Source organism: Carex rostrata, chromosome 1 (assembly GCF_964058835.1).
Source record: "Carex rostrata chromosome 1, lpCarRost1.2, whole genome shotgun sequence".
Classification (NCBI taxonomy): Eukaryota; Viridiplantae; Streptophyta; class Magnoliopsida; order Poales; family Cyperaceae; genus Carex; species Carex rostrata.
In genome coordinates, this window is record NC_135918.1 from 9,009,683 (window position 1) to 9,037,435 (window position 27,753).

General features: G+C 34.7%; 2 protein-coding genes and 2 long non-coding RNA genes across 6 annotated transcripts; 3 read left to right on the top strand and 1 right to left on the bottom strand.

Annotated features, from left to right (window-relative positions):
* The first annotated feature begins 245 nt into the window (after nucleotides 1-245).
* On the top strand, nucleotides 246-935 carry LOC144556564 (uncharacterized). The gene is made up of 2 exons (XR_013512478.1): nucleotides 246-587; nucleotides 756-935. It is a non-coding gene; the product is annotated as an uncharacterized LOC144556564 (long non-coding RNA).
* A 95-nt stretch (nucleotides 936-1,030) lies between these two features.
* SMU1 (transducin family protein / WD-40 repeat family protein) lies at nucleotides 1,031-6,701 on the bottom strand. The gene is made up of 16 exons (XM_078304945.1): nucleotides 6,516-6,701; nucleotides 6,021-6,231; nucleotides 5,437-5,589; nucleotides 5,072-5,120; nucleotides 4,893-4,976; nucleotides 4,691-4,794; nucleotides 4,285-4,371; nucleotides 4,113-4,166; nucleotides 3,936-4,031; nucleotides 3,296-3,423; nucleotides 2,799-2,925; nucleotides 2,599-2,658; nucleotides 2,392-2,499; nucleotides 2,213-2,313; nucleotides 1,875-1,926; nucleotides 1,031-1,320 (listed from the first exon to the last, which is right to left on the bottom strand). Exons 1-16 carry the CDS (start codon nucleotides 6,542-6,544, stop codon nucleotides 1,222-1,224), a joined length of 1,542 nt encoding a protein of 513 aa, XP_078161071.1. The 5' UTR covers nucleotides 6,545-6,701; the 3' UTR covers nucleotides 1,031-1,221.
* A 3,171-nt stretch (nucleotides 6,702-9,872) lies between these two features.
* LOC144547106 (uncharacterized) lies at nucleotides 9,873-10,274 on the top strand. The gene is made up of 2 exons (XR_013509016.1): nucleotides 9,873-9,928; nucleotides 10,040-10,274. It is a non-coding gene; the product is annotated as an uncharacterized LOC144547106 (long non-coding RNA).
* Nucleotides 10,275-12,686: 2,412 nt separating this feature from the next.
* On the top strand, nucleotides 12,687-26,406 carry LOC144565831 (uncharacterized). Of its 3 annotated transcripts, none has more exons than XM_078315680.1 (9): nucleotides 12,687-12,845; nucleotides 24,707-24,811; nucleotides 25,185-25,283; nucleotides 25,358-25,447; nucleotides 25,540-25,641; nucleotides 25,750-25,788; nucleotides 25,886-25,930; nucleotides 26,011-26,112; nucleotides 26,224-26,406. In XM_078315680.1, exons 1-9 carry the CDS (start codon nucleotides 12,711-12,713, stop codon nucleotides 26,293-26,295), a joined length of 789 nt encoding a protein of 262 aa, XP_078171806.1. In that variant the 5' UTR covers nucleotides 12,687-12,710; the 3' UTR covers nucleotides 26,296-26,406. The 3 variants fall into 3 exon arrangements, with proteins under 3 accessions (XP_078171806.1, XP_078171813.1, XP_078171820.1); XM_078315687.1 differs by having other exon boundaries at nucleotides 26,221-26,371; XM_078315694.1 differs by lacking the exon at nucleotides 26,011-26,112.
* Nucleotides 26,407-27,753: the final 1,347 nt, after the last annotated feature.

Genomic DNA, 27,753 nt, shown 5'->3' on the forward strand with positions numbered 1-27,753 from the left:
CTGAATTCCTGATGTTTGTCCTTTTATTTCTTATACATACCTATCAGCTTATCTGTATCCACATCTGTCCCCTTTGATCTTTCCTCTTTTGATCAAACACCTTCACATTATTACATATATATGACACAAGAATGTATATATATATATTGGTGATATGTGGTGTAATAGAAAATAATAACATAATCAATAAAAGAGTCTCTCGTACTCTCCAAGTATAAGTACTTAGGTGTCCCTCTAGAAGCATTCTCAAAACACTACCTCCTAAAAAGGGACAAAAGAAAAAAAAAACAGAGATAGGGAATGAGGGATTGTGAGAAAGATTGTTCAAATTATAACTCAAAATGGAGCCAAGAAGAGAACAAATTATTTGAAGTTGCTTTGGCAATCATAGATGAAAAATGCCCCAAGAGATGGGAATGGGTTGCTTTCATGATTGGAAATAAGAAGACTGCAGAAGAGGTGGAAAAACACTTTGAAATTCTATTAGAAGATTTGAATTTCATTGAATCTTGTTCCTTATTTGATCACAAGCTTGGTCTGGAGATTTCAGATGCAAGTTCCTGTCATCGGCAGGATCAAGAGCAGAGGTATATTTTACACACTACTTTTCTTTAAGTTCGTCTTAATTATTAAATTCTGACCATGTTATTTTAAAAAATTACAAAAAGGTTGCAATCAGTTGCAAAAATCCAATTCAGTGCTATCAAAAGAGCATACATCAATTTTTATTTATTTGTTTATTCATTCATTTATAGTAGGATGCTTGGAGAAATAAGCTTATCTTGATGCTGGTAGATGACAGGAGTTGCTGATATTCTCAGATATCATGTATAAGAGAAGCTAATGAATGCTATCTGTAGATGTATCATATGTGAAAATGTAACTTGTTTCTTAATGCTTAGATTTTGAGATGAATTTCATGGTTACTTCTTTATTATTGTAACTGAATTGATGTTGTAGGATCGCTAATTGATATAACATAGATTTAAAATTGCACAGAGCGGATTAGCTCTGTCACTTAGCACATGAATTTTACGATAATGAACAAGGATAAACATATTCTTTCCTAGAAAAATAGTTTTAAGTAACATTTTCTGTCAATACTACAAATCCTTTTTCGCTTTTCATACATAGCTAGCTAATATGCAAAAGGAAATTACATCATCAGCAAAAGAGAAGAACATTGCAAGAAAAATAGTTTTAGTACATAAAAGAATTATTCTAAGGCTTCCAAATCTTCATAATGCAATCCTCGCCATAGGTTACCACCAGATTCCTATGTGGGTGGTGAGTTAACCCAATTGCATCTTTCTCGTGCACCTAAAAATTTGATTATGCCAAAAAAAGACTAAGCCGACATAAAATAACAAATTAAAGAAATATTTGTCGGTGTCCCTGCAGAACCTCAAATTAATGGACATCTGCAACATAACATCTCAAAGCCCCTAGAGAAACATTTGGAATGTTGCATATACCCAGTTCAACATTATTTTCCAAAAAATGAAAAAAATAATTTCCCTTTTTCATCCTCATTTGTTTATCGGCTTGGTATATTTGGTTCTTTTCCAAATGGTTCAGATGATATATATCTATATATATATATATATATATATATATATAAATGAAAAATGAAAGATGGTATATGCAGTTCAGTCCTATCAAAACAAGACATAAGACTTGTGGCCACCCTGAAAACACCCCCAAAACTTCATTCACAACAACACTTTACAAGAACATTCTTTACAACAATAGAACTTGTTCATATTGAAATAAAAATGGGGGTAAACCGGTATTTTAGATTTTCGGGGGTACTAAATAAAAAGCTGCAATTACAAAAAAAAAAAGGAAAAGGAAAGAGAAAATAATGAACAAACCTTCATCAAATGCTCCAGCTTGCCTGATTGATGACTAAAACAATATATATTCCTGAATATTTTTTAAAGAAGTACGTAAATAAAATTACATCTAACAATAATTTTTTTAAAATAAAAGAGAGCTTTTACGTAAGTATCAGCTGTCTACGAGAACATTAATTATTGGGTAATAACTTTTTTTATTATTTTCCAAATTGTTGTATTGGATAAAACCAAGCTTACTTGCGACAAAGAAAAAAACAAAGTTGGGGAAATGGGTAAAGGGACGACGAGTACCAGTAAATATTTTGCAAGTTGCAATTTGTAACAAGAATAGAATATCTAAAGAAAATTCATACATGTCTTCACCAATACAGTATATCCAATCGCCTTTAGGCGAAACAGATGCAGCCACGAAATCTCCTCCTTCCCTTTTACCGGATGAAAAGCTCTTCACCACCTGTAAAAGCATTTACCAATGATTAATATTTTTTTTAATCGACAAAAGATGAATCTTATTTTCTCAAGACAATTTTACCTGGCCTTGGAGAGTCATGATATAAATTGAAGAAGTTTTATTGCATACAACAATATGTTCAGGATTCTTTGGGAATATATGCACCGAGTTTATGGAAGCATCTCCTCCCTGAGAGTTGGCAAAAAAAAAATGAAAACAACAATAAAAGGATGTAACTAAAGATATAGACAAACCAAAATAATAAAAATCTGTAGTACAAAGAAGTACCCTCAATGGAGGTGGAGGCTTGAAAGTTTGAATGCAATCTGTAGTTTTCATGTCCCACACCTTTACATAGGCAGCAAAAAATAACACAATTTACTTCATAAAATTAAAACTAATTAGAAAGAAAAGAACACTTGCAATTGAAAAAATTATAAAAAAATAATAAAAGGATAAAAACAAATTTTGAAAAGATAAGAGGAGACCTTGACAGTACAATCACTTGAGGCAGTGATGACACGGCCACCATCATTTGTGAATATGGCATAGTTTACATATGAAGTGTGTCCTCTAAATTCTTTCAACATCTTTCCGGATTTCAAACCATGAATTCTACAACCAATAACATCAAATATAATGTCAAAACACAAATCCACCTTTACTGAGGCAACAATATGAACAAACTAAATTGCCTTAGTTGATCTAATTTTTTGGCACAGCTCGAAATTGGGAGGATAATCGAGGACAATTGGGCTAGAAATGAGGCTTCAACGCAAAACTTGGCTTAAATGAGCTAACTTGGAGAAGTTCGACCAACAACTTAGTGTAAATACACACAAAACCCAGTTTCTCTCAAAAAACTTGTAGCTAAACCCAACAAATCTCACACTCACAAATAAGACGAGCAGTGGGTATTGCATGCATGCGATGTACTGCTGTAACCAATCAATAGCAATAATTAACCTCTGTAAAGAAAAAGCACCTAGCAGTAGTATCGAAGGAGGTGCTAAGAATTTGGGTGCCATCCCGAGAGAAGGTAACGCTGGTGACCCCTTTCGCGTGAGCACGCTCTAGCCTCCGCAAGCACTGCCCAGTTCTTATTCTCCATACCTATTATTAAATTAAACCAGAAATCATCAAAAGGCTGATATAACTGAAGTAAGTTTAAGCTCGTCATATTACTTTGTACAGTATGATCAATCCCAAAAGTTAAGCCCATGAGAACTCTAGAATATAGCCTTGATTGATCTTTTGGAATAGTACCTAACAACTAAGAGAGAATAGGAGAAATGTATTTCATTTATGTAATTTGCTTTCATATACATCTTCTATTTATAAGAGAGCTATCACATAGAGTTGTTACAATCCAACTAATCCTAATCTGTTGTAACAACTTCCTAACAATATTATTAACACTAAGTAACTTCCTAACTACCTCTATTAGTACCAGAACCTTACTGATGTTTACTTTTACTTTTTTACTACCTGAAGATATTTGGCCATATCATCGATGCTTAAACAGTAACTAAACTCATTACTTACCTTCATAATTTGCTCAAAAATACCAGACAGCATGTGTTAGAATATGGAAGAAACAAAATTAGGCCGAACAGATATATAACCTTGATCTTTCCGTCTTGTGAGCCAGAAACAAGCATCTCAGAATCTCTACTGAAGTCAACACACAATACCGCCTCATCATGTACCATGAAATTCTCCTGTAATAGTACATTTTAATTATACAAATATGATTACAAAAGAAAACTAGGGATTAATTTGAAAATATAAAGGGTACCCACATCAGCTTGGTACTGAAGATCCTTTTTGAGCTTTCCGCTTATGTAATCCCAAACCTATTGAGGATGAAACCAAGATAGAAGCAATTAATGGAGAAAATTGTTATTTTACTGGAAAGTTGCTCTTTTTAAGGTGCGAAAATACTGTACAAAACAACAAAAAACAAGAAATTACCTCAATAATGCCATCCACGGAGGATGAAACAAGGTACTGTCCATCTGGTGAAAACCGAGCACATTCAGGGTTGCTTTTCTTTCCAAACTGTATAAACAATGTTGGAGAATTAAATTTAAAATTATGCACAATACACTTAGAATTATTAATAAAATAAAAACTGGTAAAATTCACTCAGCAAGCTAATTAAAAATAAAAGGACATGATATCTGGTAGTAAGATGGCACAGGTAGACTGGTATCATATTGTAGTTATAAATTAGTCATCTTTCTGGACTCGAAGGAGATCAACAAAAAAAAAGCTTATTGCATAGCATTTTAAAAAAAGTAGGCATTTCAACACAAAATAAATGAAAACTAAAAGTGAAAAACAAATAAGCAGCAGCAGTAACAAAATAGTCTCATACCCTGATTTGGTGAGATAACGTATTAGGATAAGTTTCTTCCTCATCTTGTTTCATTGCTGCTGTACCTCTAAATAAATCAAACTGTGTGCCAGGCGGCAATAATCCTAAAAAGACAAAGAGACGATAACATAATGTGGCTTCAATTAAAAATATAATAATCAATTGTAAAAATAAAAGGAAGATAGGAGAAGAAAAGAGAAACCTTGGTGCTGCTGCCATTTTAAGGCCTGACCGATTAATGCCATTAACCGAGACGGTGGTACTACTGACACCTCCGCAGCTATTGCTGTTTATTATATTTAAAAAAAAAAGAGAGAGAGAGAGATAAGGAAATAGATTATTTTAATTTAAATTAATAGTAATAAAAGATTAAAATAAAACCTTGAGCAATTTGAGCTCGTCTCTTTTCCTTTGTAGAATCTTGGTATGCCTGAAAATTCCAATAGGAAGAACATTGTTTCGGACTTAAGGTTAGATTATTAAAATGACCAGGAACTCAAAAAGAACAAAAAAAAAAAATAACCTACTTGATACATTCAAAACAAACACACATTACTGGATCTCAACACTGCAACTAACCATATTTGCAAATTTATTCCACTCCTTTCGCTTTTTCTTTGGCTATGTTGTCATTTAGTTATCAGGTTTACTGAGTTCTTTAATACAATGGCAATTAACACAGAAGTACAATTCATATTGCTTAACAGACACACCCATGGAGCTTAGACCAATAAAAAAGGACATACCTCATTAGGGTCAAAGTAAGTCCGGACTAATAGATGCTCAAGCCTTAAGTACCTCTCTGGTTGCTCCTGTTTCATAACTCCCATAACCTGTGTTTGTCTTAAAATAGCACGAGCTGTGTCCATTTCACGGAGCTCTATCATTTCCAATACTATCTGACCAAATTCACATAAATGTACACAAAATAAGTAGTTGAATGTTGAATCATGTCTTCCATGCATGGCAACAGGTTAAAGATACTTGCAATGTGGTATACTGGTATTATCAGCGCCAGTTGGTACCAAAACATTTATTAAGGGAAAAAATGAACAAGATTTAGCACTTGTCTTTACTACACAAAATTTCATTGCGACTGCTCAAATCAAATTGCTTGGGAAAACTTTTTGATTAGTGGTACTGGGAAACTGGTTCCATAATTCCTGACTTAAGGAATGACATTTACCAGATTTCAGTCCTATCTCTGTGCAATGCTGAACTTAAATTTTGTTGCTTAATTAAGGCTTTATGGGACTTATTTTGGAAGCGAATTCATAGTGGAACGTCATTTTTGCGCAAACTTACAAACAAAGGGGGAAAAAAATGCAACCTGTTCATAAAGATCCTCCAACTTCTTTCGGGGCAACTTCAATTGAGCAACTTGGGGGAGAATGGCATCCCATCTGCCACTATTTATGTCAGCTATAAACGTCTCGATGCTGTCGACTGTGTTGAGAGAGACCTGACACTCGCTTTGTAGGGTTTGAAAGGTTTGGTGCAAGGAGTTCTCTTTGCAGAACTGAAGAACTATCTTTATCACACTACAATAGAGGATTAATAAATGTCCTTAGTATCTATCACCACTGGCAAAACATAGAGAAATTCATGCACAGGAACAAACAAGCTAAAATGGATTTCTAATTCGCCAAATTATTGCATTCAACTCCTAATATCTCAAATTCACAGATGTACTGCAGCATAAAAGAGTTCATTTCTAGACAGAGAGAGAGAGAGAGAGAGAGAGAGAGAGAGAGAGAGAGAGAGAGAGAGAGAGAGAGAGAGCGAGAGAGAGAGAGAGCGGGGGGAGGGGGCGCAGTGGGCTTACTCGCGAGCTTCGATTTCTAGAGTGGACATGGTAACGGCTTGGTTACGTGTTGTCTTCTCCGACGAGTTTTGCGAAGACGAGCGGGATAAATACCAGAGGGAGATTCAGTTCGCGGTCTAGGGTTTTGGGTTAAGAGGTTAGGGCTCAGGGCCCGGGTCGGTAAAGCCGTTCAGCAATTCCGAAAATTAACACGAAAGAAATAACTGAAAAGAAATTAATAATGATGTCCATATTTTCTGAAAAGAAATTAATAAAAATGTCCAAACCGGGCATCTAGTGGCCGTACAGTTAAAAAAACGGGTCGTGTTAACGTGCCGTAATTTTGATCTCGTATCGTGCTGTAATAAAGTTAATTTTTTATATGCCGTATCGTGTTATGACTAGAATATTAAGGAGTGGTCACGTCACGTGAGTCACGCCGTGTCTAAACGTGCCGTGACTAAAGATGCCTCGTGTGACTTTCGTGATCATTTAATCATAATTTAAGTTAATTTATTCAAGATTTACCATTTAATCAATATCTAATGGTCCTAATTACACGTGACTATATGTCGTGCCTGCCGTGTCAAAGTTTCAAAAGATTGTCACGGCACACATATGACACGCGTGTCGTGCCATTCCGTGACAGAGCCGGCTTTGTCGCGCTATTTTTCCCACTCTAAGTGGCCAGTTTCAACAAAAAAAATAATAAACAAATAATAATTAAATTTTCAAATCAGCCATCTAGTGGCTGGTTTAGAAATTTAAACTTTTTTAAGACAATGTGAAATTCGAACTTTTTTTAAATATTTGTTAGATTATTTTTTTTGATGTATAATTAGAATTATAATCCTTGGAACAGGTTCTAATCCAAATTTCTCTGCACTTTAATTACGGGGACCCGTGCTGCTGCACAATTGTTGATACCAACACAAGCTTCTACTCGCAAATTTAATTTGTATGTACCTTTCCTCTGGCATCATTTCCCAAACCTAAAGGAGGTGAGTTTTTGACTTTTTTTTGTATCTGCTTTTGAACTTGCTGAAATGTACTGGACTCTTTGAAAATTTTCCTTAGGCTGTAAGCCCCGTCAACTAACCCTGGTGCAATTAAGCCTTATTATGATCTAAATTTAGTTGACACAATTTTTTACATGTTATACCTTTCCTCTGGCATCATTTCCCAAACCTAAAGGAGGTGGGTTTTTTCTGTATATGCTTTTGAACTTGCTGAAATGTACTGGACTCGAGAAAGTTTCCTTTAGACTGTAAGCCCCGTCAACTGATCCTGGTGCAATTAAGCCTTATTATGATCTAAATTCAGTAGACACAATTTTTACATGTTATACCTCAGTTATGGCTCAATATGAATAAATCTTTTGGGGAGGTTGAATCTCCTTAAATTTGATATCACTAGTGGAAAAACATGAATCAGGATCGGCCTATCTGGATCGGTTATATGAAACAACCGATACTAATACCTATCTGGATCGGTTTTCTGAACAAAACCGATCCTAAAAACTAGTTAGATCGGGTTTTTTAGTCAACCGATCCTAATTTGTGAACTATCCGGATCGGTTTTTTATAAAACCGATCCTGATACTATCAGGATCGGTTGTTCTAAAAAACCGATCCTAATAGTTAAACTATTAGGATCGGTTGTTCTAAAAAACCGATCCTGATAGTATCAGGATCCGTTGTTCTAAAAAACCGATCCTAATAGTTAAACTATTAGGATCGGTTGTTTAGAACAACTGATCCTGATACAATTTTTTTTTTCAAAATTGGTTCTGCAAAAAAAAAAAAAAAAAAAAAATCAGGGTCGGTTTTTTATAAAGAACCGATCCTGATACTATTAGGATCGGTTTTTTATAAAAAACCGACCCTGATTTTTTTTTTTTTTTTACAGAACCAATTTTGAAAAAAAAAAATTGTATCAGGATCGGTTTTATTGCTAAAAACCGATCCTGATAGTATCTGGATCGGTTTTTAGCAATAAAACCGATCCTGATAGTTTTTTTCTTTTATTTGGAAAATCTTTTCATATGGTTATGTTTAAATAAATATAAAAAATTACATATTAGAAATATAAGTTAATTATTTAATAGAAATTTTATTTAATTTTCAAATTCTACTTAAATAATATTAAGATCCAACGTAAACTATTTACGGCCGTGCGATGTTGCTATATTGTTTTGCTTTGATGAACTAGTAAATGAATCCCGAATTGTATCAAATTTTATAATGGTGAAATTAATATGACATTATTTCATTTTAACGGTTCCGATCGACCAAATGCTAATGTTCGTATTCGTTCCTTCACAACCCCACACAACAAGGGTTCAAGTCCTATGTATATTATTATATGGCACAAGTCATTGATGCATCATGCATGATTGTATAAAAAAATTCAATAGTCAAAATGACTTCAAAATGAAATATCAATGTCAAATAATTAATTATATTATCACATAAATTTTAATAATATAAATTACATTAATTTTCATCAAAATTACATTAATGAAATGTCAATGTCAAATAGTACCTATCTCCTGTTTAATATTATTTAAGTAGAATTTGAAAATTAAATAAAATTTCTATTAAATAATTAACTTATATTTCTAATATGTAATTTTTTATATTTATTTAAACATAACCATATGAAAAGAGTTTCCAAATAAAAGAAAAAAACTATCTGGATCGGTTTTATTGCTAAAAACCGATCCAGATACTATCAGGATCGGTTTTTAGCAATAAAACCGATCCTGATACAATTTTTTTTTTCAAAATTGATTCTGTAAAAAAAAAAAAAAAAAAAAATCAGGGTCGGTTTTTTATAAAAAACCGATCCTGATACTATTAGGATCGGTTTTTTATAAAAAACCGACCCTGATTTTTTTTTTTTTTTTTTTTTTTTTACAGAATCAATTTTGAAAAAAAAATTTGTATCAAGATCGGTTTTTTATAATAAAAAACCGATCCTGATACTATTTTTATACAAAAAAATTAGTATCAGGATCGGTTTTTTTATTATAAAACCGATCCTGATACTATTAGGATCGGTTCTTTATAAACAACCGATCCTAATGATAATTCCTATATAACCAGCTTAGCTAGGGTTCTTCTTATTTTCATTTCGCGCCTCTCATTTTCAATTTAGCATCTCTGTCTCTGTCTCCGTATCTTCCTCTCAAATCCTCAGTACTCTGTCTCTCTCTCTCTGTCTCCGTCTCTCCCTCTCCTCCGTGTCTCTCTCTCTCTTTCTCTTCGTCTCTTCCTCTCAAATCCGAGCCTCTCGCACCTCCGACTCAATTGTGCCAGTTTTTAATTTGTTTTATTGTTTCAAAAATTAATTAATGGTGTTTGTATATTGTTTTACAGTTTTGAGGACATCTCTCTCAAGTTACTTAATCATCCGGCCGATCAACTATCATGGTATTAGCTTTATCTAATTTTCTCATTATTATACTTTTAAAACACATTTTTTTGTATTTTTTATTGGAAAATGTTTTTCCATCTAATTGTTACCTTTGTTTTTGTTTTTAGGGTCTTTTTTAATCTCAAGTGATGTGATTGCAAAAGAGGTAATTATTGATTTTTTTTATTGTTGTGCTTTACATTAATTGCATAAATGTGTATATTGTATAAATGTGTGTTAATTGAAGAAATAGCCCAATTAGTCAATTGTATGTTTGTTAATTAATTTTTTTTTGGATTTAAATTTCTTGTTATAACATGTAATGCTTCACAAAACTTTTTATGAAGTACATGAATTTTTTGTAATAGTTTAAGATGTGTATGATAATTAATTTAGAATGTGTATATGATATTTAATTGATTATTGCTTCTTACTGTGCAACAAAAAAAAATTTAGGATGCTGACCAGCAAAATATATATGGAAGCTGGTCAAATAAATAAAAATATTTTTTTTAGCTTCAATAAAACATCAGGATCGGTTATTTTAAACAACCGATCCAGATTACTACTATTAGGATCGGTTGTTTAAAATAACCGATCCTAATTCTAAAAAAAAAAAAAAAAAACTTTTAGGATCGGTTTTTAAATAAAAACCGATCCTAAAAGTTTTTTTTTTTTTTTTAATTATGATCTGAAATACAATCAAGATCGGTTTTAATATAAAACCGATCTTGATAGTACGTATCAGGATCGGTTGTTATGTAATTTAAAAAAAAATTCGAAAATACTATCAAGATAGGTTCTTATATAAAAACCGATCTTGATAGTATGTATCGGGATCAGTTCTTAGTCAAAAACCGATCTAGATAACAACTATTAAGATCGGTTTTATTAAAAAACCGATCCTAATAGTTTCTATTTGGATCGGTTCTTGAAAAATATAAAACCGATCCTGATAGTATCAGTATCGCCTTCATCAGGATCGGTTGGATTCCGATACTGATATGTGTATATAACCGATCCTGATTCCTGTTTTTCCACTAGTGTATAAAGCTGAATTTCAATCCTTTTGAGTCACAATTTATCATAAGTTGTGCATTTCAGCCTACTTACCCCATTTACAGTAACATTAAATAATTTTATTTGTGTTAGTTAGCCCTCAGCCCAATTTAACTTGAGTTATTCACTTGTTGAATCAAAACACGCCAATATAAAGGTGGGCTGATCGCCACAATCTAGTTATTGTTATCCAGTTAAAAAGAAGTATCTGGACTATATTATGAAAAGATGAATCCCTTGCAGTGAATTAGTATTAATGTGGATTTCATATTGGGATTACAATAACTAGAATATGGTTTGGAATTATAATAAAAAGTTGAGAGAAAAAGAAATTTAAATTATGTGTATTTATTACCATTTCTCCCTATTCATATTTGGCAGGTTTTTTGTACAAGGGGGCTTGGCATGCATGCATTGTATCCATGAGATGATGTGCCATTTGCCGGGCCACATTGGTGTCATAACAGACAATTTGGGGCCCTCTTATCCTGGGTATGCCAGTGTTCTTGGAAACTTGCTTGAGGCTGCCTCTCCTCTTATATCTGCTTCAAACTCTCATGAAATGGTATCCTCCTGCCTTTTTTTTGTTATTTTGGTAGCATGCAATTCCGGTAATAGCTAGATAATCCTTAGCATTCATCAAATCACACACTGATGCTTGATTGTATCAGACTAAAAGAACACTAGTTAGTATCTGTTGCAACCAATTAGCATACCGTGAAAGTTGTCATTTACTATTTATTAGGTATAGTTGATGTTATGATTTTGGAGTTCAGTATATGTTTTGTCAATATTTATACCACTGCAATCTGTACACTTTTGGTAGTTGTAAATTTATATGCTACTTTTCTCCCTTATCAGGCATTGGATATGGTGAATCTCCTGACACTATTGCTTGACATGTTGCCTTCACTTTGCCTTTCATCCCAACCAATTAGTAAGTCTATGTTACTGTTTATTACTTATTTGATTTTTGTATATTTTTACATTATTTTAACCTAGAAGATCTATTACATGAGTCCCACGTACGATGGGCTTCCTGGCCTGTCAATAAACTTTGTTTGTATGTAGGCCTACCATGACAACAACTATGAAAGATCAATCGTACGTGGGACTCATGTAATGCATCAATCGTATGAGGAATATGAAAGATCAATCTGGTAACTGTTGAGGTACCTGAGGTACAAGCTGTGAATCTGGACCATTCATTTCACTTGGCACAAATCTCAAAGCAGACCCCCCAAAACCTCAACAGCTACCAGATTGAGTTAGGCTTGAATAAAATTAATCTGGGCCGTCCATTTTTATTAATTGCACCTCAGGTACCCCGGGGGACACGGACTCGGACCCGATCGCCCTCGCTCAGCAGTTGGAGAGGATTTAATGGCGACGACCCCTAAGCTTCCGATTAAGAGGGCGTGTGAGGAGATTGGCTCGTACTCGGGCTTGGAGGCGTCGAAGAAAGCAAAAGCGGACACTCAAAGTCCTGAGTACTCGTCTTTTCGTATGTTCGACGCATTCTTCGATCGTTATTGTGATAGCTTGGAAGATCCCTGGACAGCATGGACGGAAAGCCTGGAAAAATTGAACGAGGAATGCAAAATCGAAGAATTAAGCTTTATCTTGTGAGTCACTTCCCCTTTCTCTCTTCCTTATCAATTCTCAGTCAGCCACCAGATAGATAAATATTTTGCTTTATTGATTTTTTAGATTTCTGAAGGGCGAGAGGATGCTGCAAAAATGATTCAATCTTTCGAAGATGATCTTGCCTGTAGTATAGAATCTAGCCCTGAGTTCAGAAACAAGGGATGGATCCTGCGCACAACTCCGGGTCCTTATGACAACTACCAGCGCCTATATGTTGGAGATGTTTTTGTAATTTCTCAACTCCTTTGGTTCATGTGGTTACTGTTGCACTTAGGGGCACCTTTAATTGCTCAAAAACTGAAATTAAATTGCAATTGAAAGTAAAGAGATGAGTTTAGAGAAATTTGACACGCGGGGTGATAACGGAGTTCGGCAAAACAAAGGCCTACGTCTCCGGGGCTTCGCAACCTTGTGAGGTGCGCCTTCCTATTACCCAATACGAAAGGATTACAACTTGTGAACCGTTGAGCCCTTACACACCAAGCGGGAAATCAAACGGCCAACTCAAGAGATGAGAACAAGGTCTCGATTGTCTAGGAACACAAGAGAAACACTCAATAGATCACTCTAACCTAATCTATATCAAGATTAGTGAAGTAGATTTGAGGTTGCTTGAGGGATTTTGAAGTTTTAGGCTCTCACAACAATGGAGTATGCTAAGCTCTCAGAAAATCACTTTTGAATTAATTAGGGTCGGCTCAGATAAGTGAGAAGAAAACCTCACTCATCTATTTATAGTGTCAGCTCAAAAATGAGCTGTTTGAACCAAAACGTTACAACGTTTTATAAAACGTTATAACGTTTTAGTTCAAATTGCGATTTAGGGTTTAGATTTCTGACAGCTCAGCAAAAAGGTTCAAAAACGTTACAACGTTTTATAAACGTTACATAACGTTTTGTGCTGTAAAATCTTGATCAAAAACAGGAATTGTTTGAAGCTTAGATTTAATTAAAACGTTGTAACGTTTTATGAAAACGTTACAACGTTTTATATTTGAAATACTGACAATCCTAAAACGTTATAACGTTTAATAAAAAACGTTACAACGTTTTATTTGTTTTGTACACCAGTGCTTCTGCCGTTTTTAGTAATTCTAAAACGTTACAACGTTTTGTAAAAAACGTTATAACGTTTTAAGTTATTTCTGTGTTTTTAATCAATCTTTTACTTAAGTATTTTTGGCAGAATTAAAACGTTACAACGTTTTATAAACGTTACCAACGTTTTACTTCTGCAAAAACATCCTCAAACTTATTTTACCACCTTTGATTTTACAATTTGTCTTCTTGATAAAAGTCTTCATGATTTCTTCAGTCCAAGCGTATCATTATGTAATTCCAACTCTTCTTAGACCTACATAATCTTAAAATAGAAGAAATCGTAAAATTCAATAATTGTATGTTTTTACAAATTAGTCAAATAGACGAAAATGATTATTGTACGAACAACAATCTCCCCCTTTTGACGATTTGCAAAAACATACAATGCGAGTAAGTGCATAAATCGAAAATTGTCCAGTTTGGTTCACTCAATTTTGATTTTGTGTATCTAGCAATTGTTACCAATTTCTCCCCCTTTTGAAAATCGACGAAAGGGAATAGAAATTAGCACTAATTTTAAGTGCTCCCCCTCAAAATATGCACTCCCCCTCAATTTAGCAATGTAACAACGATAATTCACAAATAAACTATGATTGAGGGTATAACTCTAATCATGCAAGAAATTTCAATTTCAATTTATCACATCAAATTATGCACATCAATTATGCATAAACCATGTATATAAACCATTTCAATTCATGCAATCCAAAACAATTCAATACAATTTATTAAGGCTTCAAGATATCCAATTTTGCACTTTATGCAATATAGCCCCTAACAAGTTATCAATTCATATACCACATTTAAAATATCTACATCTCATACATATTAACACCAAATAGCAAATATCTAATATGTCAATTCAATCAATTCATGCAATTCAACAAAATTAAACATTGCAAGCATAGTATAACATGAGATTTGAAGAAAAAGGCCTAAAAATCACAATTTTTGCAATTTGAACCCTAGATTTGAGCAATTTAAATCATAGCTAGCTAATAATTGTAGCAGTTCAACAAATTTAAAACACGAATTAAACCTCATTATAGTTCATAATTAAAACATGCAACAATAACACTAATAGTTCATGCAAAGAGATCAAATTGTCAATTTTGAAAATGCAATTAAGATAATTTTAAAGGTAGATCTACTGTGCGGGTGGGTCTTGAGTGGATTCATCTGCTTCTTCATCCATTTCCTCATCTTCTTCATCAATACCATCAAGGTTTGGTTCTTCTTCAGGTTCTTCTCCACGAGAAGCAACTGAGCCACACGACACGCCAAATTGATTGATGAATTTCTTTGAGAGGTTTTGTTGGCGTTCATCAAGATTCTTAAGGGCTTTGGTATGATTCTTCAATGTCCCTTCCATTCTAACCATCCCTGCTTGCATTGTCACCAAGGACATGTGTTGTTCTTGCATTCTTTGGCATAACCACATCATTTGATCATTTGGGTTTCGAGGAATTTGAGGAAATGGTAACGGTTGATCCATTTGAGGCAATTGTTGAGGGCCAAATTGGGGTTGGTTTTCCTGAGGGTTTTCAACCGGTGGTTCTTGAATCATCTCATCCGGATCCCAATACTGGTTTGGCAGGGCATTTTGATAGAATATCCATGAGTTGACATCCCGCGTATCGGGAGAGTACATCAGCTGTCCTAAAGGAGAGTACATCTTCATCCACCCAATTTTTGTCAGAAGAGTTGTCAGGTTCTTAGGGGAACGATAGGGTAGGTCCGTTGGTAGAATAATGCCACTCAACCTGATAATTTTGTGGATGACATGGGCATATGGCAAATTTGCCACGGTGCTTCTATGTGCACTTTGCATATGACAGAGAATGATGTAAGGAATGTTGATTGACACTTCATCCAATTGAATGAGATGGCGAAGATAATACATGGCACCGTATTCAATGTTGGTTTTGATTTGAGACTTAGGGGTTAGGATATTGTTGACAAAGAGAAATAACAATCTGTGTAAGGATGGAAGAGGGGTTGCATAAATGGATGCACCGGCCACATTGTTCCTGTCGAACCATTTCTTGTAAGAGTCAGCGGTTTCAGTGGCACCCCTTGGCCAATTTCTCAACAGATAGCTCTCTTCTCCTTCATTTTGGAGATCCAACCATTGGGCAACATTGGTAAGGTCCATGCGGATTTCTCTTCCGCCTATCCATTAGGTCATTACAAATGGGCTCTCGGTATAGATCAAATTTGCATAAAAGGTACGGGTAGTGAGTTCCGCAAATGGTTCATCAAGTTTCACTAGGGGTTCCCAACTCCAATGGTTCAGATATTCAAGTATTTTGTTATCCTCTGGTAGGCTAAAAGTAACAGTTGCTTTGTCAAAATAGTAGGATTTGCACAGTTTTCGGGTTTGAAAATGACCGATATAGTTGTCATATGCCTCTATATCCCGAAAGAGATACCGGTTATCTTGGTCTATTTCAAAATTTGGTTCTGCGTTACTTCCTCCAGAACCATCCCCAATACGGGCTCTCTTCTTGCCCCTTTCACCCGTTTGCTTTCTTGGACCCATTAATTTTAGAAAGGTTTGAGATATTACCGATTGAAGAAGCAAGTAGCAAATTGAGAAGAGTGAAGTAAGAGAAGTGCAGAGATGAACTCGGATCGTCAATCCAACGGTCGGATCGCCGGATTTGAAAGTAGGGTTTCGTCTAGGGTTTTGGAGACCGGGTGAGAGAGAGAGAGAATGGAGATTATGATTGAAGAATTGGATAGAGAGAAGAGAGGAGAGGAGAAATCGAGACAAGTTTCTTGATTTCGTAGATTTTGTTGGCAAGAATAGGTGAAGAGAGAGAAAATGGCGGAGAGAGGAAGAGAAGGAGAGGAGGCGGCTTGGAGAAGAAGGGGATGAAAGAAATCGGGTCGGATCTGCACTTAAAACGCCTTTTCGGCCTAAATCGTTACAACGGTTTCTAAAACGTTACAACGTTTTGTGAATGTACTGCGTTATTGTCTAAAACGTTACAACGATTCAAAAACGTTATGTAACGTTTTCTGCTGTCTCAGAATGACCAATTTTGCAACTTTTGAATTTGAAACTTTTATTTAAATCGTTACAACGTTTTGTGAAAACGTTGTAACGTTTTAAACAGGAAAACTGTTCTTCAAATGGCTAAGTATCAGAAATAAATCGTTGCAATGTTTTCTAAAAACGTTACAACGTTTTAGGTAGTGAATTGCCCTGAAAATTGGTCAAGTATCGAAAGTAAAACGGCACAACGTTTTCTAAAAACGTTATAACATTTTAGGTAGGGAAATTTCCTTGAAAATTGGCTAAGTAGCAGATGAGAAACGTTACAACGTTTATAAAACGTTACATAACGTTTTGTACTGTCAAGTTTAACACAAATTGAACTGTTTTGACTCATATGAATTATTTTAAAACAAAGTTTTGATATGCATTAATCTCTCAGTTCAAGCATGCCTAATTTAAACCTTAATTCATTGTGTTGTTGAGTATTCAAGGGTTTTGTGAATATATCGGCAATTTGTTCTTTGGTGTCAATATGTATAAGTTCTATTTCACCTTTTTCAATGTGATCCCTAATAAAATGATGCCTTATTTCTATGTGCTTGGTTCTAGAATGAAGGACCGGATTTTTGGATATCATAATGGCACTAGTATTGTCACACATAATTGGTACATTGCGGAAGCGAATTTCATAATCAGTTAGGGATTGGATCATCCAAAGAATTTGTGTGCAACAACTACCGGCCGCTACATACTCGGCTTCCGTTGTGGAAAGGGCAACCGAGGTTTGTTTGCGACTCGACCAAGATACAAGTGAACCACCAAGAAATTGGCATGTGCCACTTGTGCTTTTTCTATCCATACGATCCCCGGCAAAATCGGCATCGGCATATCCTATCAAGTCTAAATCCGATTGTTTGCCATACCATAATCCCAAATTTAAACTACCCTTGATATATTTGAGAATTCTTTTAACGGCTTTCAAGTGCAATTCTTTGGGATTTGCTTGATACCTAGCACATAGACATACCGCAAACATTATATCGGGTCTACTAGCGGTTAAATAGAGTAGGCTACCTATCATAGCTCGGTATTGAGTGATGTCCACCGATGTGCCATTTGGATCCGAGTCAAGGTTTGCATTCGTAGCCATTAGAGTCTTGCTCGTATTGCTTTCGGTCATCCCAAACTTCTTGATCAACTCCTTCGCATACTTGGTTTGACTCACAAAGGTGCCATCCATGAGTTGCTTGATTTGGAGTCCCAAGAAGAAATTCAATTCACCCATCATACTCATCTCGAATTCACTACTCATAAGAGAAGAAAATTCCTCGGCAAGTGCCGCATTAGGTGAACCAAAGATTATGTCATCTACATAAATTTGCACCACCAATAGTGCTCCATTCCTTTTCTTGGTGAAAAGAGTTGTATTATTTTTGCCTCTAATAAATTCATTGTCAATTAGAAAGGAACTTAATCTACCATACCATGCCCTAGGGGCTTGTTTGAGTCCATAGAGTGCTTTGGTGAGTCTATACACATGATTAGGAAATGTTGAATCAACAAAGCCTTGAGGTTGATTAACATACACTTCCTCATCTATGAATCCATTCAAAAATGCACTTTTAACATCCATTTGAAATAATTTGAAATTTTTGTTTGAGGCGTATGCTAAAAGCATTCTAATGGATTCAAGACGAGCTACGGGTGCAAAGGTTTCTTCAAAGTCAATACCCTCTTGTTGTTTGTACCCTTGAGCTACCAACCTAGCTTTGTTGCGAATTACATTTCCATCTTCATCCTTTTTATTTCTAAAAACCCATTTGGTTCCAATAATCATTCTATCATTTGGCTTAGGTACAAGTTCCCAAACTTTGTTCCTTTCAAATTGAGCAAGTTCATCTTGCATGGCACAAATCCAATTAGGGTCTACATTTGCATCTTTGAAATTTTTAGGTTCAATATGAGATACAAATGCACAATGACCAATCATTTGATTTAATTTGGATCTTGTTTTAACTCTTTCCCTAGGATCACCAATTACATTAGAAAGAGGATGAGATGGTACTTCCCTTAGGTCTTGGGGGATTTGGTACTCAATTCGTGGAGGTTGTATTTCTTCGGTTTGCATTCCTTCAACTATTGGATCCATCTCATTATTGGTTGCATCTTCAATTATTTGATCCGTCTCAATATTGTTGGTTGTATCTATTTCGGGTTGAGTTTGTTCGGGTTGATTCTCAATTGTGTCGGTTCTTGTTTCAACTTCATCTTGATCAACAATTGGCACTTCAACACCTACAATCTCAATACCTTTCTCGACCTTTTGATTAGCATTTTCATCAAATTTAATATGCACGGATTCAATTACGATTCTTTGAGATGGAATGTAAATTCTATAGGCTTTACTTGAATTTGAGTATCCTACAAACATTCCCTCAATTGATTTAGAATCAAATTTGGTTACTTTGGGAGATTCATCAAGAACAAAACATTTTGAACCAAATACTCTAAAATGAGATATCTTAGGCTTGTACCATTTCCATAGCTCATATGGTGTTTTATTCAACATGGTCCTTATGCTTACGCGATTTACCACGTAGCATGACGTATTTACCGCCTCGGCCCACAAGTGTTTGGGTAAGGAGTATTCATTTAGCATGGTTCGGGCAAGCTCAACTAAGGTTCGGTTCTTCCTCTCAACTACCCCATTTTGTTGAGGTGTGCGAGGAGCCGAATACTCATGTTTATATCCCCTTTTAGAGCAAAGTTGATCAAATTTTGCATTTTCAAATTCCCCCCCATGATCGCTTCTAATCCTAATGATTTTTGACCCCTTTTCATTTTCAACACGTTTGCAAAATTCAATGAAGTTGCTAATTGCTTCATCCTTGTGTTGTAGGAACAAAACCCAAGTAAAGCGACTATAATCATCTACAATTACATATGCATATTTCTTCTTTGCTAAACTTGGTACACTTATTGGTCCAAATAAGTCCATATGTAATAATTGCAAAGGTTGATCGGTTGAAACCATATCCTTGGATTTAAAGCTACTTTTGGTTTGTTTACCTTGAACACATGCCTCACATAATCCTTCAAGTTCTAGTTTATGTGTTGGTAAACCACGCACAAGATCTAATTTCACTAATTTCCTAATGGTATCAATTGAAACATGACCTAATCTACGATGCCATAACCATGATCCATTGGATATGACACTTAGACATGTTTCACCGGAATCAAAGTGAGTAAAATACAAGTAATAAACATTTTTCTTTCGTTTACCCGAATAAATTAGAGCATCGTCCGAGGACCTAACTATGTGACAAGCATTAGCATCAAATTTGGTATAATATCCCGAATCACATAGCTTACTTACACTAAGTAAGTTGTAATCTAATCCATCAACAAGATATACATTAGATATGGTCAAGTGTTGGTTACCAATTGAGCCTATACCAATAATAGAGCTCTTTCTTTGATTATTGCCAAAGGTAACCGTACCTCCATCATATGGTTCTAAGAATTTAAAATTAGATTTGTCACCGGTCATATGGTGTGAGCATCCACTATCAATGATCCAAGCACTTTCATTTTGAGATGAAATCAAACACACCTACAAAGTATATATTAGTTATTATTGAGTTAGTAACTAACATATACCTTGTCTTTAATCTCCCCCTTTATGTTTGGCAATTATAGTACTTTAGGGGAGATTAAGTGTGAACCTAAGCTAGTATAGCTTTAGGAACCCAAGCAACATTATGTTTGTTGTTTACATTCCTAAAGCTACATTCTAAGGAAGTGTGGCCAAGTTTGCAACAATAGTTGCATATTGTAGTTGATTGCTTTTGAGTAGTAGAGCCTTGTTTGAGAATGGGTTGGTACTTCACTTCATGCAAACTACTCTTATGACTACCATGTGACATATTTGCAACTTTAGATGCAATGCTCTTGGTTTTGTTAGAATCAAATTTATTGTGATGTTGGGGAACATCTCTAGCTAAACCATTTCTTTGAGTTTGATTTTGTAAAGCAATTTTATTTTTGAATTCATAAAACCATCCATCGGGTCCTTTAAAATATGTTTTGTTTGACCCTTTTGGATTAAGAGTGTTCCTATCACTATCTTTAGAAGCATTTTTGTTCTTAGAAATTCTTTTATTGTACTTATACCTAAATGCATAATTTGGTGACTTTTGATCTTGTTTAGCATTTGAAACATGAGAAGACTTCAATTTTGATGACTCCTTGTTCAAGGGAGTTAAACCATTTTTAGTAAAAAATTGATAAGTTGAATATTGTTCACAATTAAACTTTAGTTTGGCATTTGGAGTACTTGAAGTTTGAGAATGTTCCCCTTTTCCTTTAGGGCCTTGCATGTGATTAGATTTAAGTGAGGATTTACCCTTCTCAAATCCAAGACCAACTCTATCATTTTTATAATAGGATTGATCATGTATCAACTTGCTTACATAATAGGGATCTAGACTAGTGACTTTTGATAATTCACTAGGAGATCTCAATGCCCGAATTTCGGTTTCTAAGGTTTGAACTTTAACCTTTAAAATGCCTATTTCACCTAAGTGTGATGCTTTTAACTTATTATTTTCAAGTTCTAACATGTCATTTTTAGCAATTAATTTTTGAATAATACCTTCCTTCTCAACCAAGGTTCTATTGGACTCATCAAGGAGTGATTTCAACCTAGATTCATGATCATTGTCCATTAGAATTTCATTTTTGAAAGTGCTTGCATCATTGGTGTCTAACCTATTGGTACACAAGTCATTGTTGGTCTCATTTGTGATTATGCAATTTTCAAGATCAATTTCACCACTATATTCTTCACCACCTTCATTTATACATTCAAGTTCGGTCTCATAACCATCAAGACTAAGTGTTGAGTGTACCTCACTAGCGAAGTTTGTTGAGGTGTTGACTCCATCATCTCCCTCCTTGGCATTCCTTGATTTAACAAGCTCCATGAGAAAGTTGATGGTTGTTTCATCGGTGATGTTTTTGCTAGCTATAATTGAGTCTATGTCAATTTTCGAGGGACCTTCATCTACACTTGCCATCAATGCAAGGTTGATCTCCTCTTCATTCTCCGATTCCGTATCGGATTGTTCTGTCTCACTATCCGAGAACAAAGCTTGCATAGCTTTGGCTTTCTTCTTCTTGTACCCATCATACTTTTGTCTTGGTTTTCGATCTTGTTGTGCTTCCCCATCCGTGTTCTTCAATTGTGGAAATAGCTTGAAGCATGTTTGAATGGAATGCCCCTCTCTATGGCAAGCGAAACACATTAGCCTTTTGTTCTTCTCTTCTCGTTCTTTGTTGTATTTTCTTTCAAAGTCAAGCATTCCTTGAAACATTTTGGATAAGAGAAGGGCATCCTTGGATGTTTCATGATCAATTTTGTTGATAAATTGATCATTTGAAAGACGGGTGTTTGAGGAGCTTGGAAAGTTTCGGTTTTGTGCCGGAAAAGCTACGGTTTTGGACTTTGAGCTTTGCTTCAGATCACCGGATTGTCGAAGTTTTTCTTCAAAACTCCTAAAATGAGCATAGAGGTCATCCGGTGTGAATGTGTCGTGCGTGCCTTGGATTGCCTCTAGAGCACTTACCAACCCGGACCATTTATCCCTCATGAGCATCACCCTCAATAGCTTTCCTACAAGTTTATTGTTAGAAAGTGGTTCTCCCAATTCGGTAAACTCATTTTGGATATGCATAAGTCTATTATACATATCCTCAATGCTTTCACCATCTTCAACCTTAAAGGTTTCAAATTTTGCTTCTAAACCGGTTATTTTGGTTCGTTTGATTTGGGTATTGCCTTCATACCGGTTTACAAGAGCATCCCACATTTCCTTCGCACTTGATGCACTACCAAAGAGTGAGGCTACCGATTCACTAACCAAATTGAATATGGCATTGGTTGCTAGGTCATTGTCTTTCTTGGTTTGTTTGGAATCGACGGTCTCAATTTTGGCATCGGTTGAACTATCGGTAGCTACACTTGAGTATGTTGGTGTATACCCTTTTTCAACCACATACCATACCTCAAGGATATTCAAGTAATTAATCATGGTTTTCTTCCAATGCATAAAATTTTTGGTAGTAGTACCAAAAATTAGGGGTTCTTTCACGGATCTATAAGGTGCCATTTGTCAAGTTGATCTAATCTCCAATTAAGTGTGTCTTAATTCGAGTAACCTGGCTCTGATACCACTTTGTTGCACTTAGGGGCACCTTTAATTGCTCAAAAACTGAAATTAAATTGCAATTGAAAGTAAAGAGATGAGTTTAGAGAAATTTGACACGCGGGGTGATAACGGAGTTCGGCAAAACAAAGGCCTACGTCTCCGGGGCTTCGCAACCTTGTGAGGTGCGCCTTCCTATTACCCAATACGAAAGGATTACAACTTGTGAACCGTTGAGCCCTTACACACCAAGCGGGAAATCAAATGGCCAACTCAAGAGATGAGAACAAGGTCTCGATTGTCTAGGAACACAAGAGAAACACTCAATAGATCACTCTAACCTAATCTATATCAAGATTAGTGAAGTAGATTTGAGGTTGCTTGAGGGATTTTGAAGTTTTAGGCTCTCACAACAATGGAGTATGCTAAGCTCTCAGAAAATCACTTTTGAATTAATTAGGGTCGGCTCAGATAAGTGAGAAGAAAACCTCACTCATCTATTTATAGTGTCAGCTCAAAAATGAGCTGTTTGAACCAAAACGTTACAACGTTTTATAAAACGTTATAACGTTTTAGTTCAAATTGCGATTTAGGGTTTAGATTTCTGACAGCTCAGCAAAAAGGTTCAAAAACGTTACAACGTTTTATAAACGTTACAACGTTTTATAAACGTTACATAACGTTTTGTGCTGTAAAATCTTGATCAAAAACAGGAATTGTTTGAAGCTTAGATTTAATTAAAACGTTGTAACGTTTTATGAAAACGTTACAACGTTTTATATTTGAAATACTGACAATCCTAAAACGTTATAACGTTTAATAAAAAACGTTACAACGTTTTATTTGTTTTGTACACCAGTGCTTCTGCCGTTTTTAGTAATCCTAAAACGTTACAACGTTTTGTAAAAAACGTTATAACGTTTTAAGTTATTTCTGTGTTTTTAATCAATCTTTTACTTAAGTGTTTTTGGCAGAATTAAAACGTTACAACGTTTTATAAACGTTACCAACGTTTTACTTCTGCAAAAACATCCTCAAACTTATTTTACCACCTTTGATTTTACAATTTGTCTTCTTGATAAAAGTCTTCATGATTTCTTCAGTCCAAGCGTATCATTCTGTAATTCCAACTCTTCTTGGACCTACATAATCTTAAAATAGAAGAAATCGTAAAATTCAATAATTGTATGTTTTTACAAATTAGTCAAATAGACGAAAATGATTATTGTACGAACAACAGTTACCGCATTTAGTGGCCTATTTTGTTTGTCTTAGTATAGTGGGTTCAAAATTCATCCATTACTCCCTAGAATTGATTGGTATTGGTAGGCCCTTTGTGAACGAACCAACCATGACCTACGAATTCCAAACATTTCAATGGTCATCATACGTAATCCAAACTTTAATTCTCCCATTGAGTATATGTGTGTGTGTGTGTGTGTCTTAAACAACTAGGAGTCTTGCTTGTTGTGCCGATCCTAATACTCTTCTTTTAAGGTCCTTACTTGCTTTAGAATATAGTATAGAAGATCTTATTCAAACGTTGCTTTATGTTTTAACCAAACGTCTCTCCATCAAAACTTACTCTTCCCTTAAAAAGTACAGAACAAAACTGAAATGGAATAGAAAACTCCATTTTGATCGAAACAGAATTTTGAAAATCGCGCTATAATATAACAAGTAAAGTAATTGTAAGAGAACAAAAAATAGCTCCATATGTATAAGGGATATATATTAGCAATAATTCCCGTCCTTTCCTGTTCACCTTTTTTCAGTATGGCAATGACGACATCACAGGTTATTATTCCATTTTTTACCCGACATATAGTACCGACCTTGCTTTCCAGGATCTTTTCAAGGAGCTACAATCCTCAATTAAGGTAAATGCTTCTACTTTAGCAAATCTTTTGAAAAATTGTTGGGAAAAAGAAGGAAACACAAATCAATCATGAATTGCGTGCAAATCTACAAACTCTGCTTTTCGAGTTTATATTATGTACCATGTCAATTTTTTTTTGGGTGTTGATTTTACCAATAAATTTATTTGTGCAAATCAAATGTTGAATCAATCTAAATTTGCTACGAGTTGTTCTTCCAAACGGGGAAAAGAAACAAACTCTCACCTCTTTCTGATTGCTCGTTTGCATAAAAGGTTGGTTTTGACTTGCTATGTTTTTTGTTTTTTTTTTGCCCTGATTTCATTTGCTCTAGCATGCAAGTTTCTCACAAATTGAATTGGTTTTCATGATTCAGTGGGATATAAGTGCGCCAGAGTTAAAGAGAACACACGATGATGCTTCAATGAGATACAACGACATCCTTTCACCTATATTTGTGGAGATTATCATTGGGGTTGATCTCTTTTCTTGTTAATATTTCTTGGCATCCTATACTTTGTGGAAATAATGTTCATTTGTCTGTCTCAGGAAATACATTGTGTGAAGAAAGCAGAACAAAACGTGAAAGAGTGGGTATCATTATGTACTAAGTTCTTGCATGAAGTAGCACGATCGGAGGTTCTGTTTTCAATCCCCTGGATCTTTTTTTTTTGTTTTATGCTTTTCTAGGGCTTGATTTAAGCTAATCAAATGAATGTACTTTCGTTTAGAGGGATTATATGGAAGTGTTGATTGATATTAAAAAGAAAGATGTAGCCTCCTTTCCCTCTCCCTACATAAAAAATGGAGACAACAACCGTATATTACATACTGTAAGCTTTTTTGGGTTTCTTTATTTATATTTAAACCTTAATTGTAAACTTTTTAAGTCTCATAATCTAACATGGGAGGCTGACTCTTTGTTGCATGATCTTTTCAAGCTTAAAAACGTCATGAAATACATCAATTCTGCTACCAAGGTATATTGTTGTTACCTGTATTTTTCTTATCCTTTTCATATGAACAAATTGTTCTGCTTGTAATTCTATTTTCTTTTTATTTTTTGTTCCTATGCAGGGGGAATATTCGGAAGAGGAGCTTATAGTCAGATATTTCAGTCGGGTGATTTAAAAAATCTTATGTAGTTTTTTAATATTTTTGTTATGAGAAATCTTCGATGAATGACACTGATTTTTCATTAGGATGGACCATTATTTGTCTCGCTCATACCGGATACATATGCTGACTACCTTAAAGAGAAGATAAAAATCGCTAAGAATTTGGGCCTCATTAATGAGAGATCGGTATTGATAAAAAAACAGTTTTTGGATTAAATTTTTGATGGAAGTTTTTGTTTATTTATGGTCTTATGGTTTGTCTTTTCCTGATTTGATCTTCATTTTATTGTGCAGTAGGCAACAACAGCTGTCCGGGATTTCAGAATCATGCTAAGACTGCCTTTAGAAAAATCTCTTTGTTTGAACTGAATTCATTATGGATCTTGTTTCAATGACTTAAATAGATACACTCTTATTATCATTTCACTTTGTAAGCATATGTTATTATCTTCGGATGTTGTATTATCTGTGAAATGTGGACCTTCTGTTTACCTTAGTTTCTAAACTGATGGGATCCCAAGTAATGATAGAAGATGTGCCCATTTAATAGCTTAGGTGCATTTTTTTTAATTATTATTTTAGGTTGCAAAATCTGTTCTAACTTGCTATGGTATTTTATATAAAGTAAAAACAGTCGTGCTGTAGAATAAATATATTTGCATCTAGACTTGGAAGGTGAACATGCACAACAGGCAGTTAATTTTCTGATTTTTATATTCTTTTAGGGTAATGTTATAATAATGCCTGTACTTTTCTTTTTTGGCATAATAGCATGTATTCAAAGAAGTGAAATTTTTTAACAACCGTCCATATTTTTTATTTCTGGTTTTTTTTGGAAAAAAGATACAACGCTGAATATGCACAGAGCTAAACAAAGCCGGGTACGCTATTGCCACTTGACAACATGATAATTGCTTGTATAACAACAAAAAGAGAATGCATTGTGCAAGCGGGTTAGGTTATCAGTATGACCGTGAATTAGCATTTAAGTAGAAATGACACAATCTACAAGTAGAAACACTACAAAATTAGATCCTAGAGGCATTTCCATAATTTTATGAAAAGCTAAATTTTTAGTTCGCAATTTATTGAAAACAAAATCTAAAAACTCCATCCTGATTTTAATCATTGCAATTTGTCAGCACAGTACTACATGAAAATTTTCCTTTACGATATCAAATGTTTTGATCATGCTGTCACATCATAAAATAACTCAAATCTACAAAACTAAAAGTAACAAAGTAACAAAACTAAAAGTACAGTATAACTTCCTCTAATTACTTTTAGGGAGTACCTAGCTATCCCCCCAAAACAATCCCCCATTTCATCCCCCAGTCATTAACTACTTCAATAACTACTAACTACCTAGGGGGACCACTTACTATTTGAGGACCACCAAATATTCGAAAGATTTTACAACTGGCGCACGTAAGTATTCATCTATAATGCATCAAGTATTCATATATAACATATCAAGTATTCATTCTAAGATATCAAGTATTTTAAAAAAAAATCTAGACACGTTTTTAGAGGTGGTTTTTTTTTTGCCGTTCAATCTAATCAATATTTCTGACGATCGGTGAGGAATTTTGCAAATATAAAACCACAAATGTTTTCTACATAATTTTATCTTTCAAATGAGATCCATGATGACATACTTTCGAGTTATCCGTTGCACAAGTATTCATACCTTATTGAGAAAGTATTCATTCTCGTCATACAAGTACAAAGATAAAAACTGGACACATCACTCATCCATCTTTTACACGTTCTTAGAGGTAGCTGTTTTTTTCTCCGTTCAATCTAACCAATATTTCTGACAATCTG

What these genes read in the sequence shown, in the direction of transcription:
- LOC144565831 (XM_078315680.1), top strand. Translation starts at nt 12,711, where the DNA reads ATGATTCAATCTTTCGAAGATGATCTTGCCTGTAGTATAGAATCTAGC. An exon ending in TATATGTTGGAGATGTTTTT is followed by an intron (nt 12,846 to 24,706) that starts GTAATTTCTCAA and finishes ACCTTTTTTCAG; the next exon opens with TATGGCAATGACGACATCAC. An exon ending in TAGTCAGATATTTCAGTCGG is followed by an intron (nt 25,931 to 26,010) that starts GTGATTTAAAAA and finishes ATTTTTCATTAG; the next exon opens with GATGGACCATTATTTGTCTC.
- SMU1 (XM_078304945.1), bottom strand. Translation starts at nt 6,544, where the DNA reads ATGTCCACTCTAGAAATCGAAGCTCGCGA. An exon ending in CTTACTTTGACCCTAATGAG is followed by an intron (nt 5,121 to 5,436) that starts GTATGTCCTTTT and finishes TGGAATTTTCAG; the next exon opens with GCATACCAAGATTCTACAAA. An exon ending in TACTGTATTGGTGAAGACAT is followed by an intron (nt 1,927 to 2,212) that starts GTATGAATTTTC and finishes AAAAATATTCAG; the next exon opens with GAATATATATTGTTTTAGTC.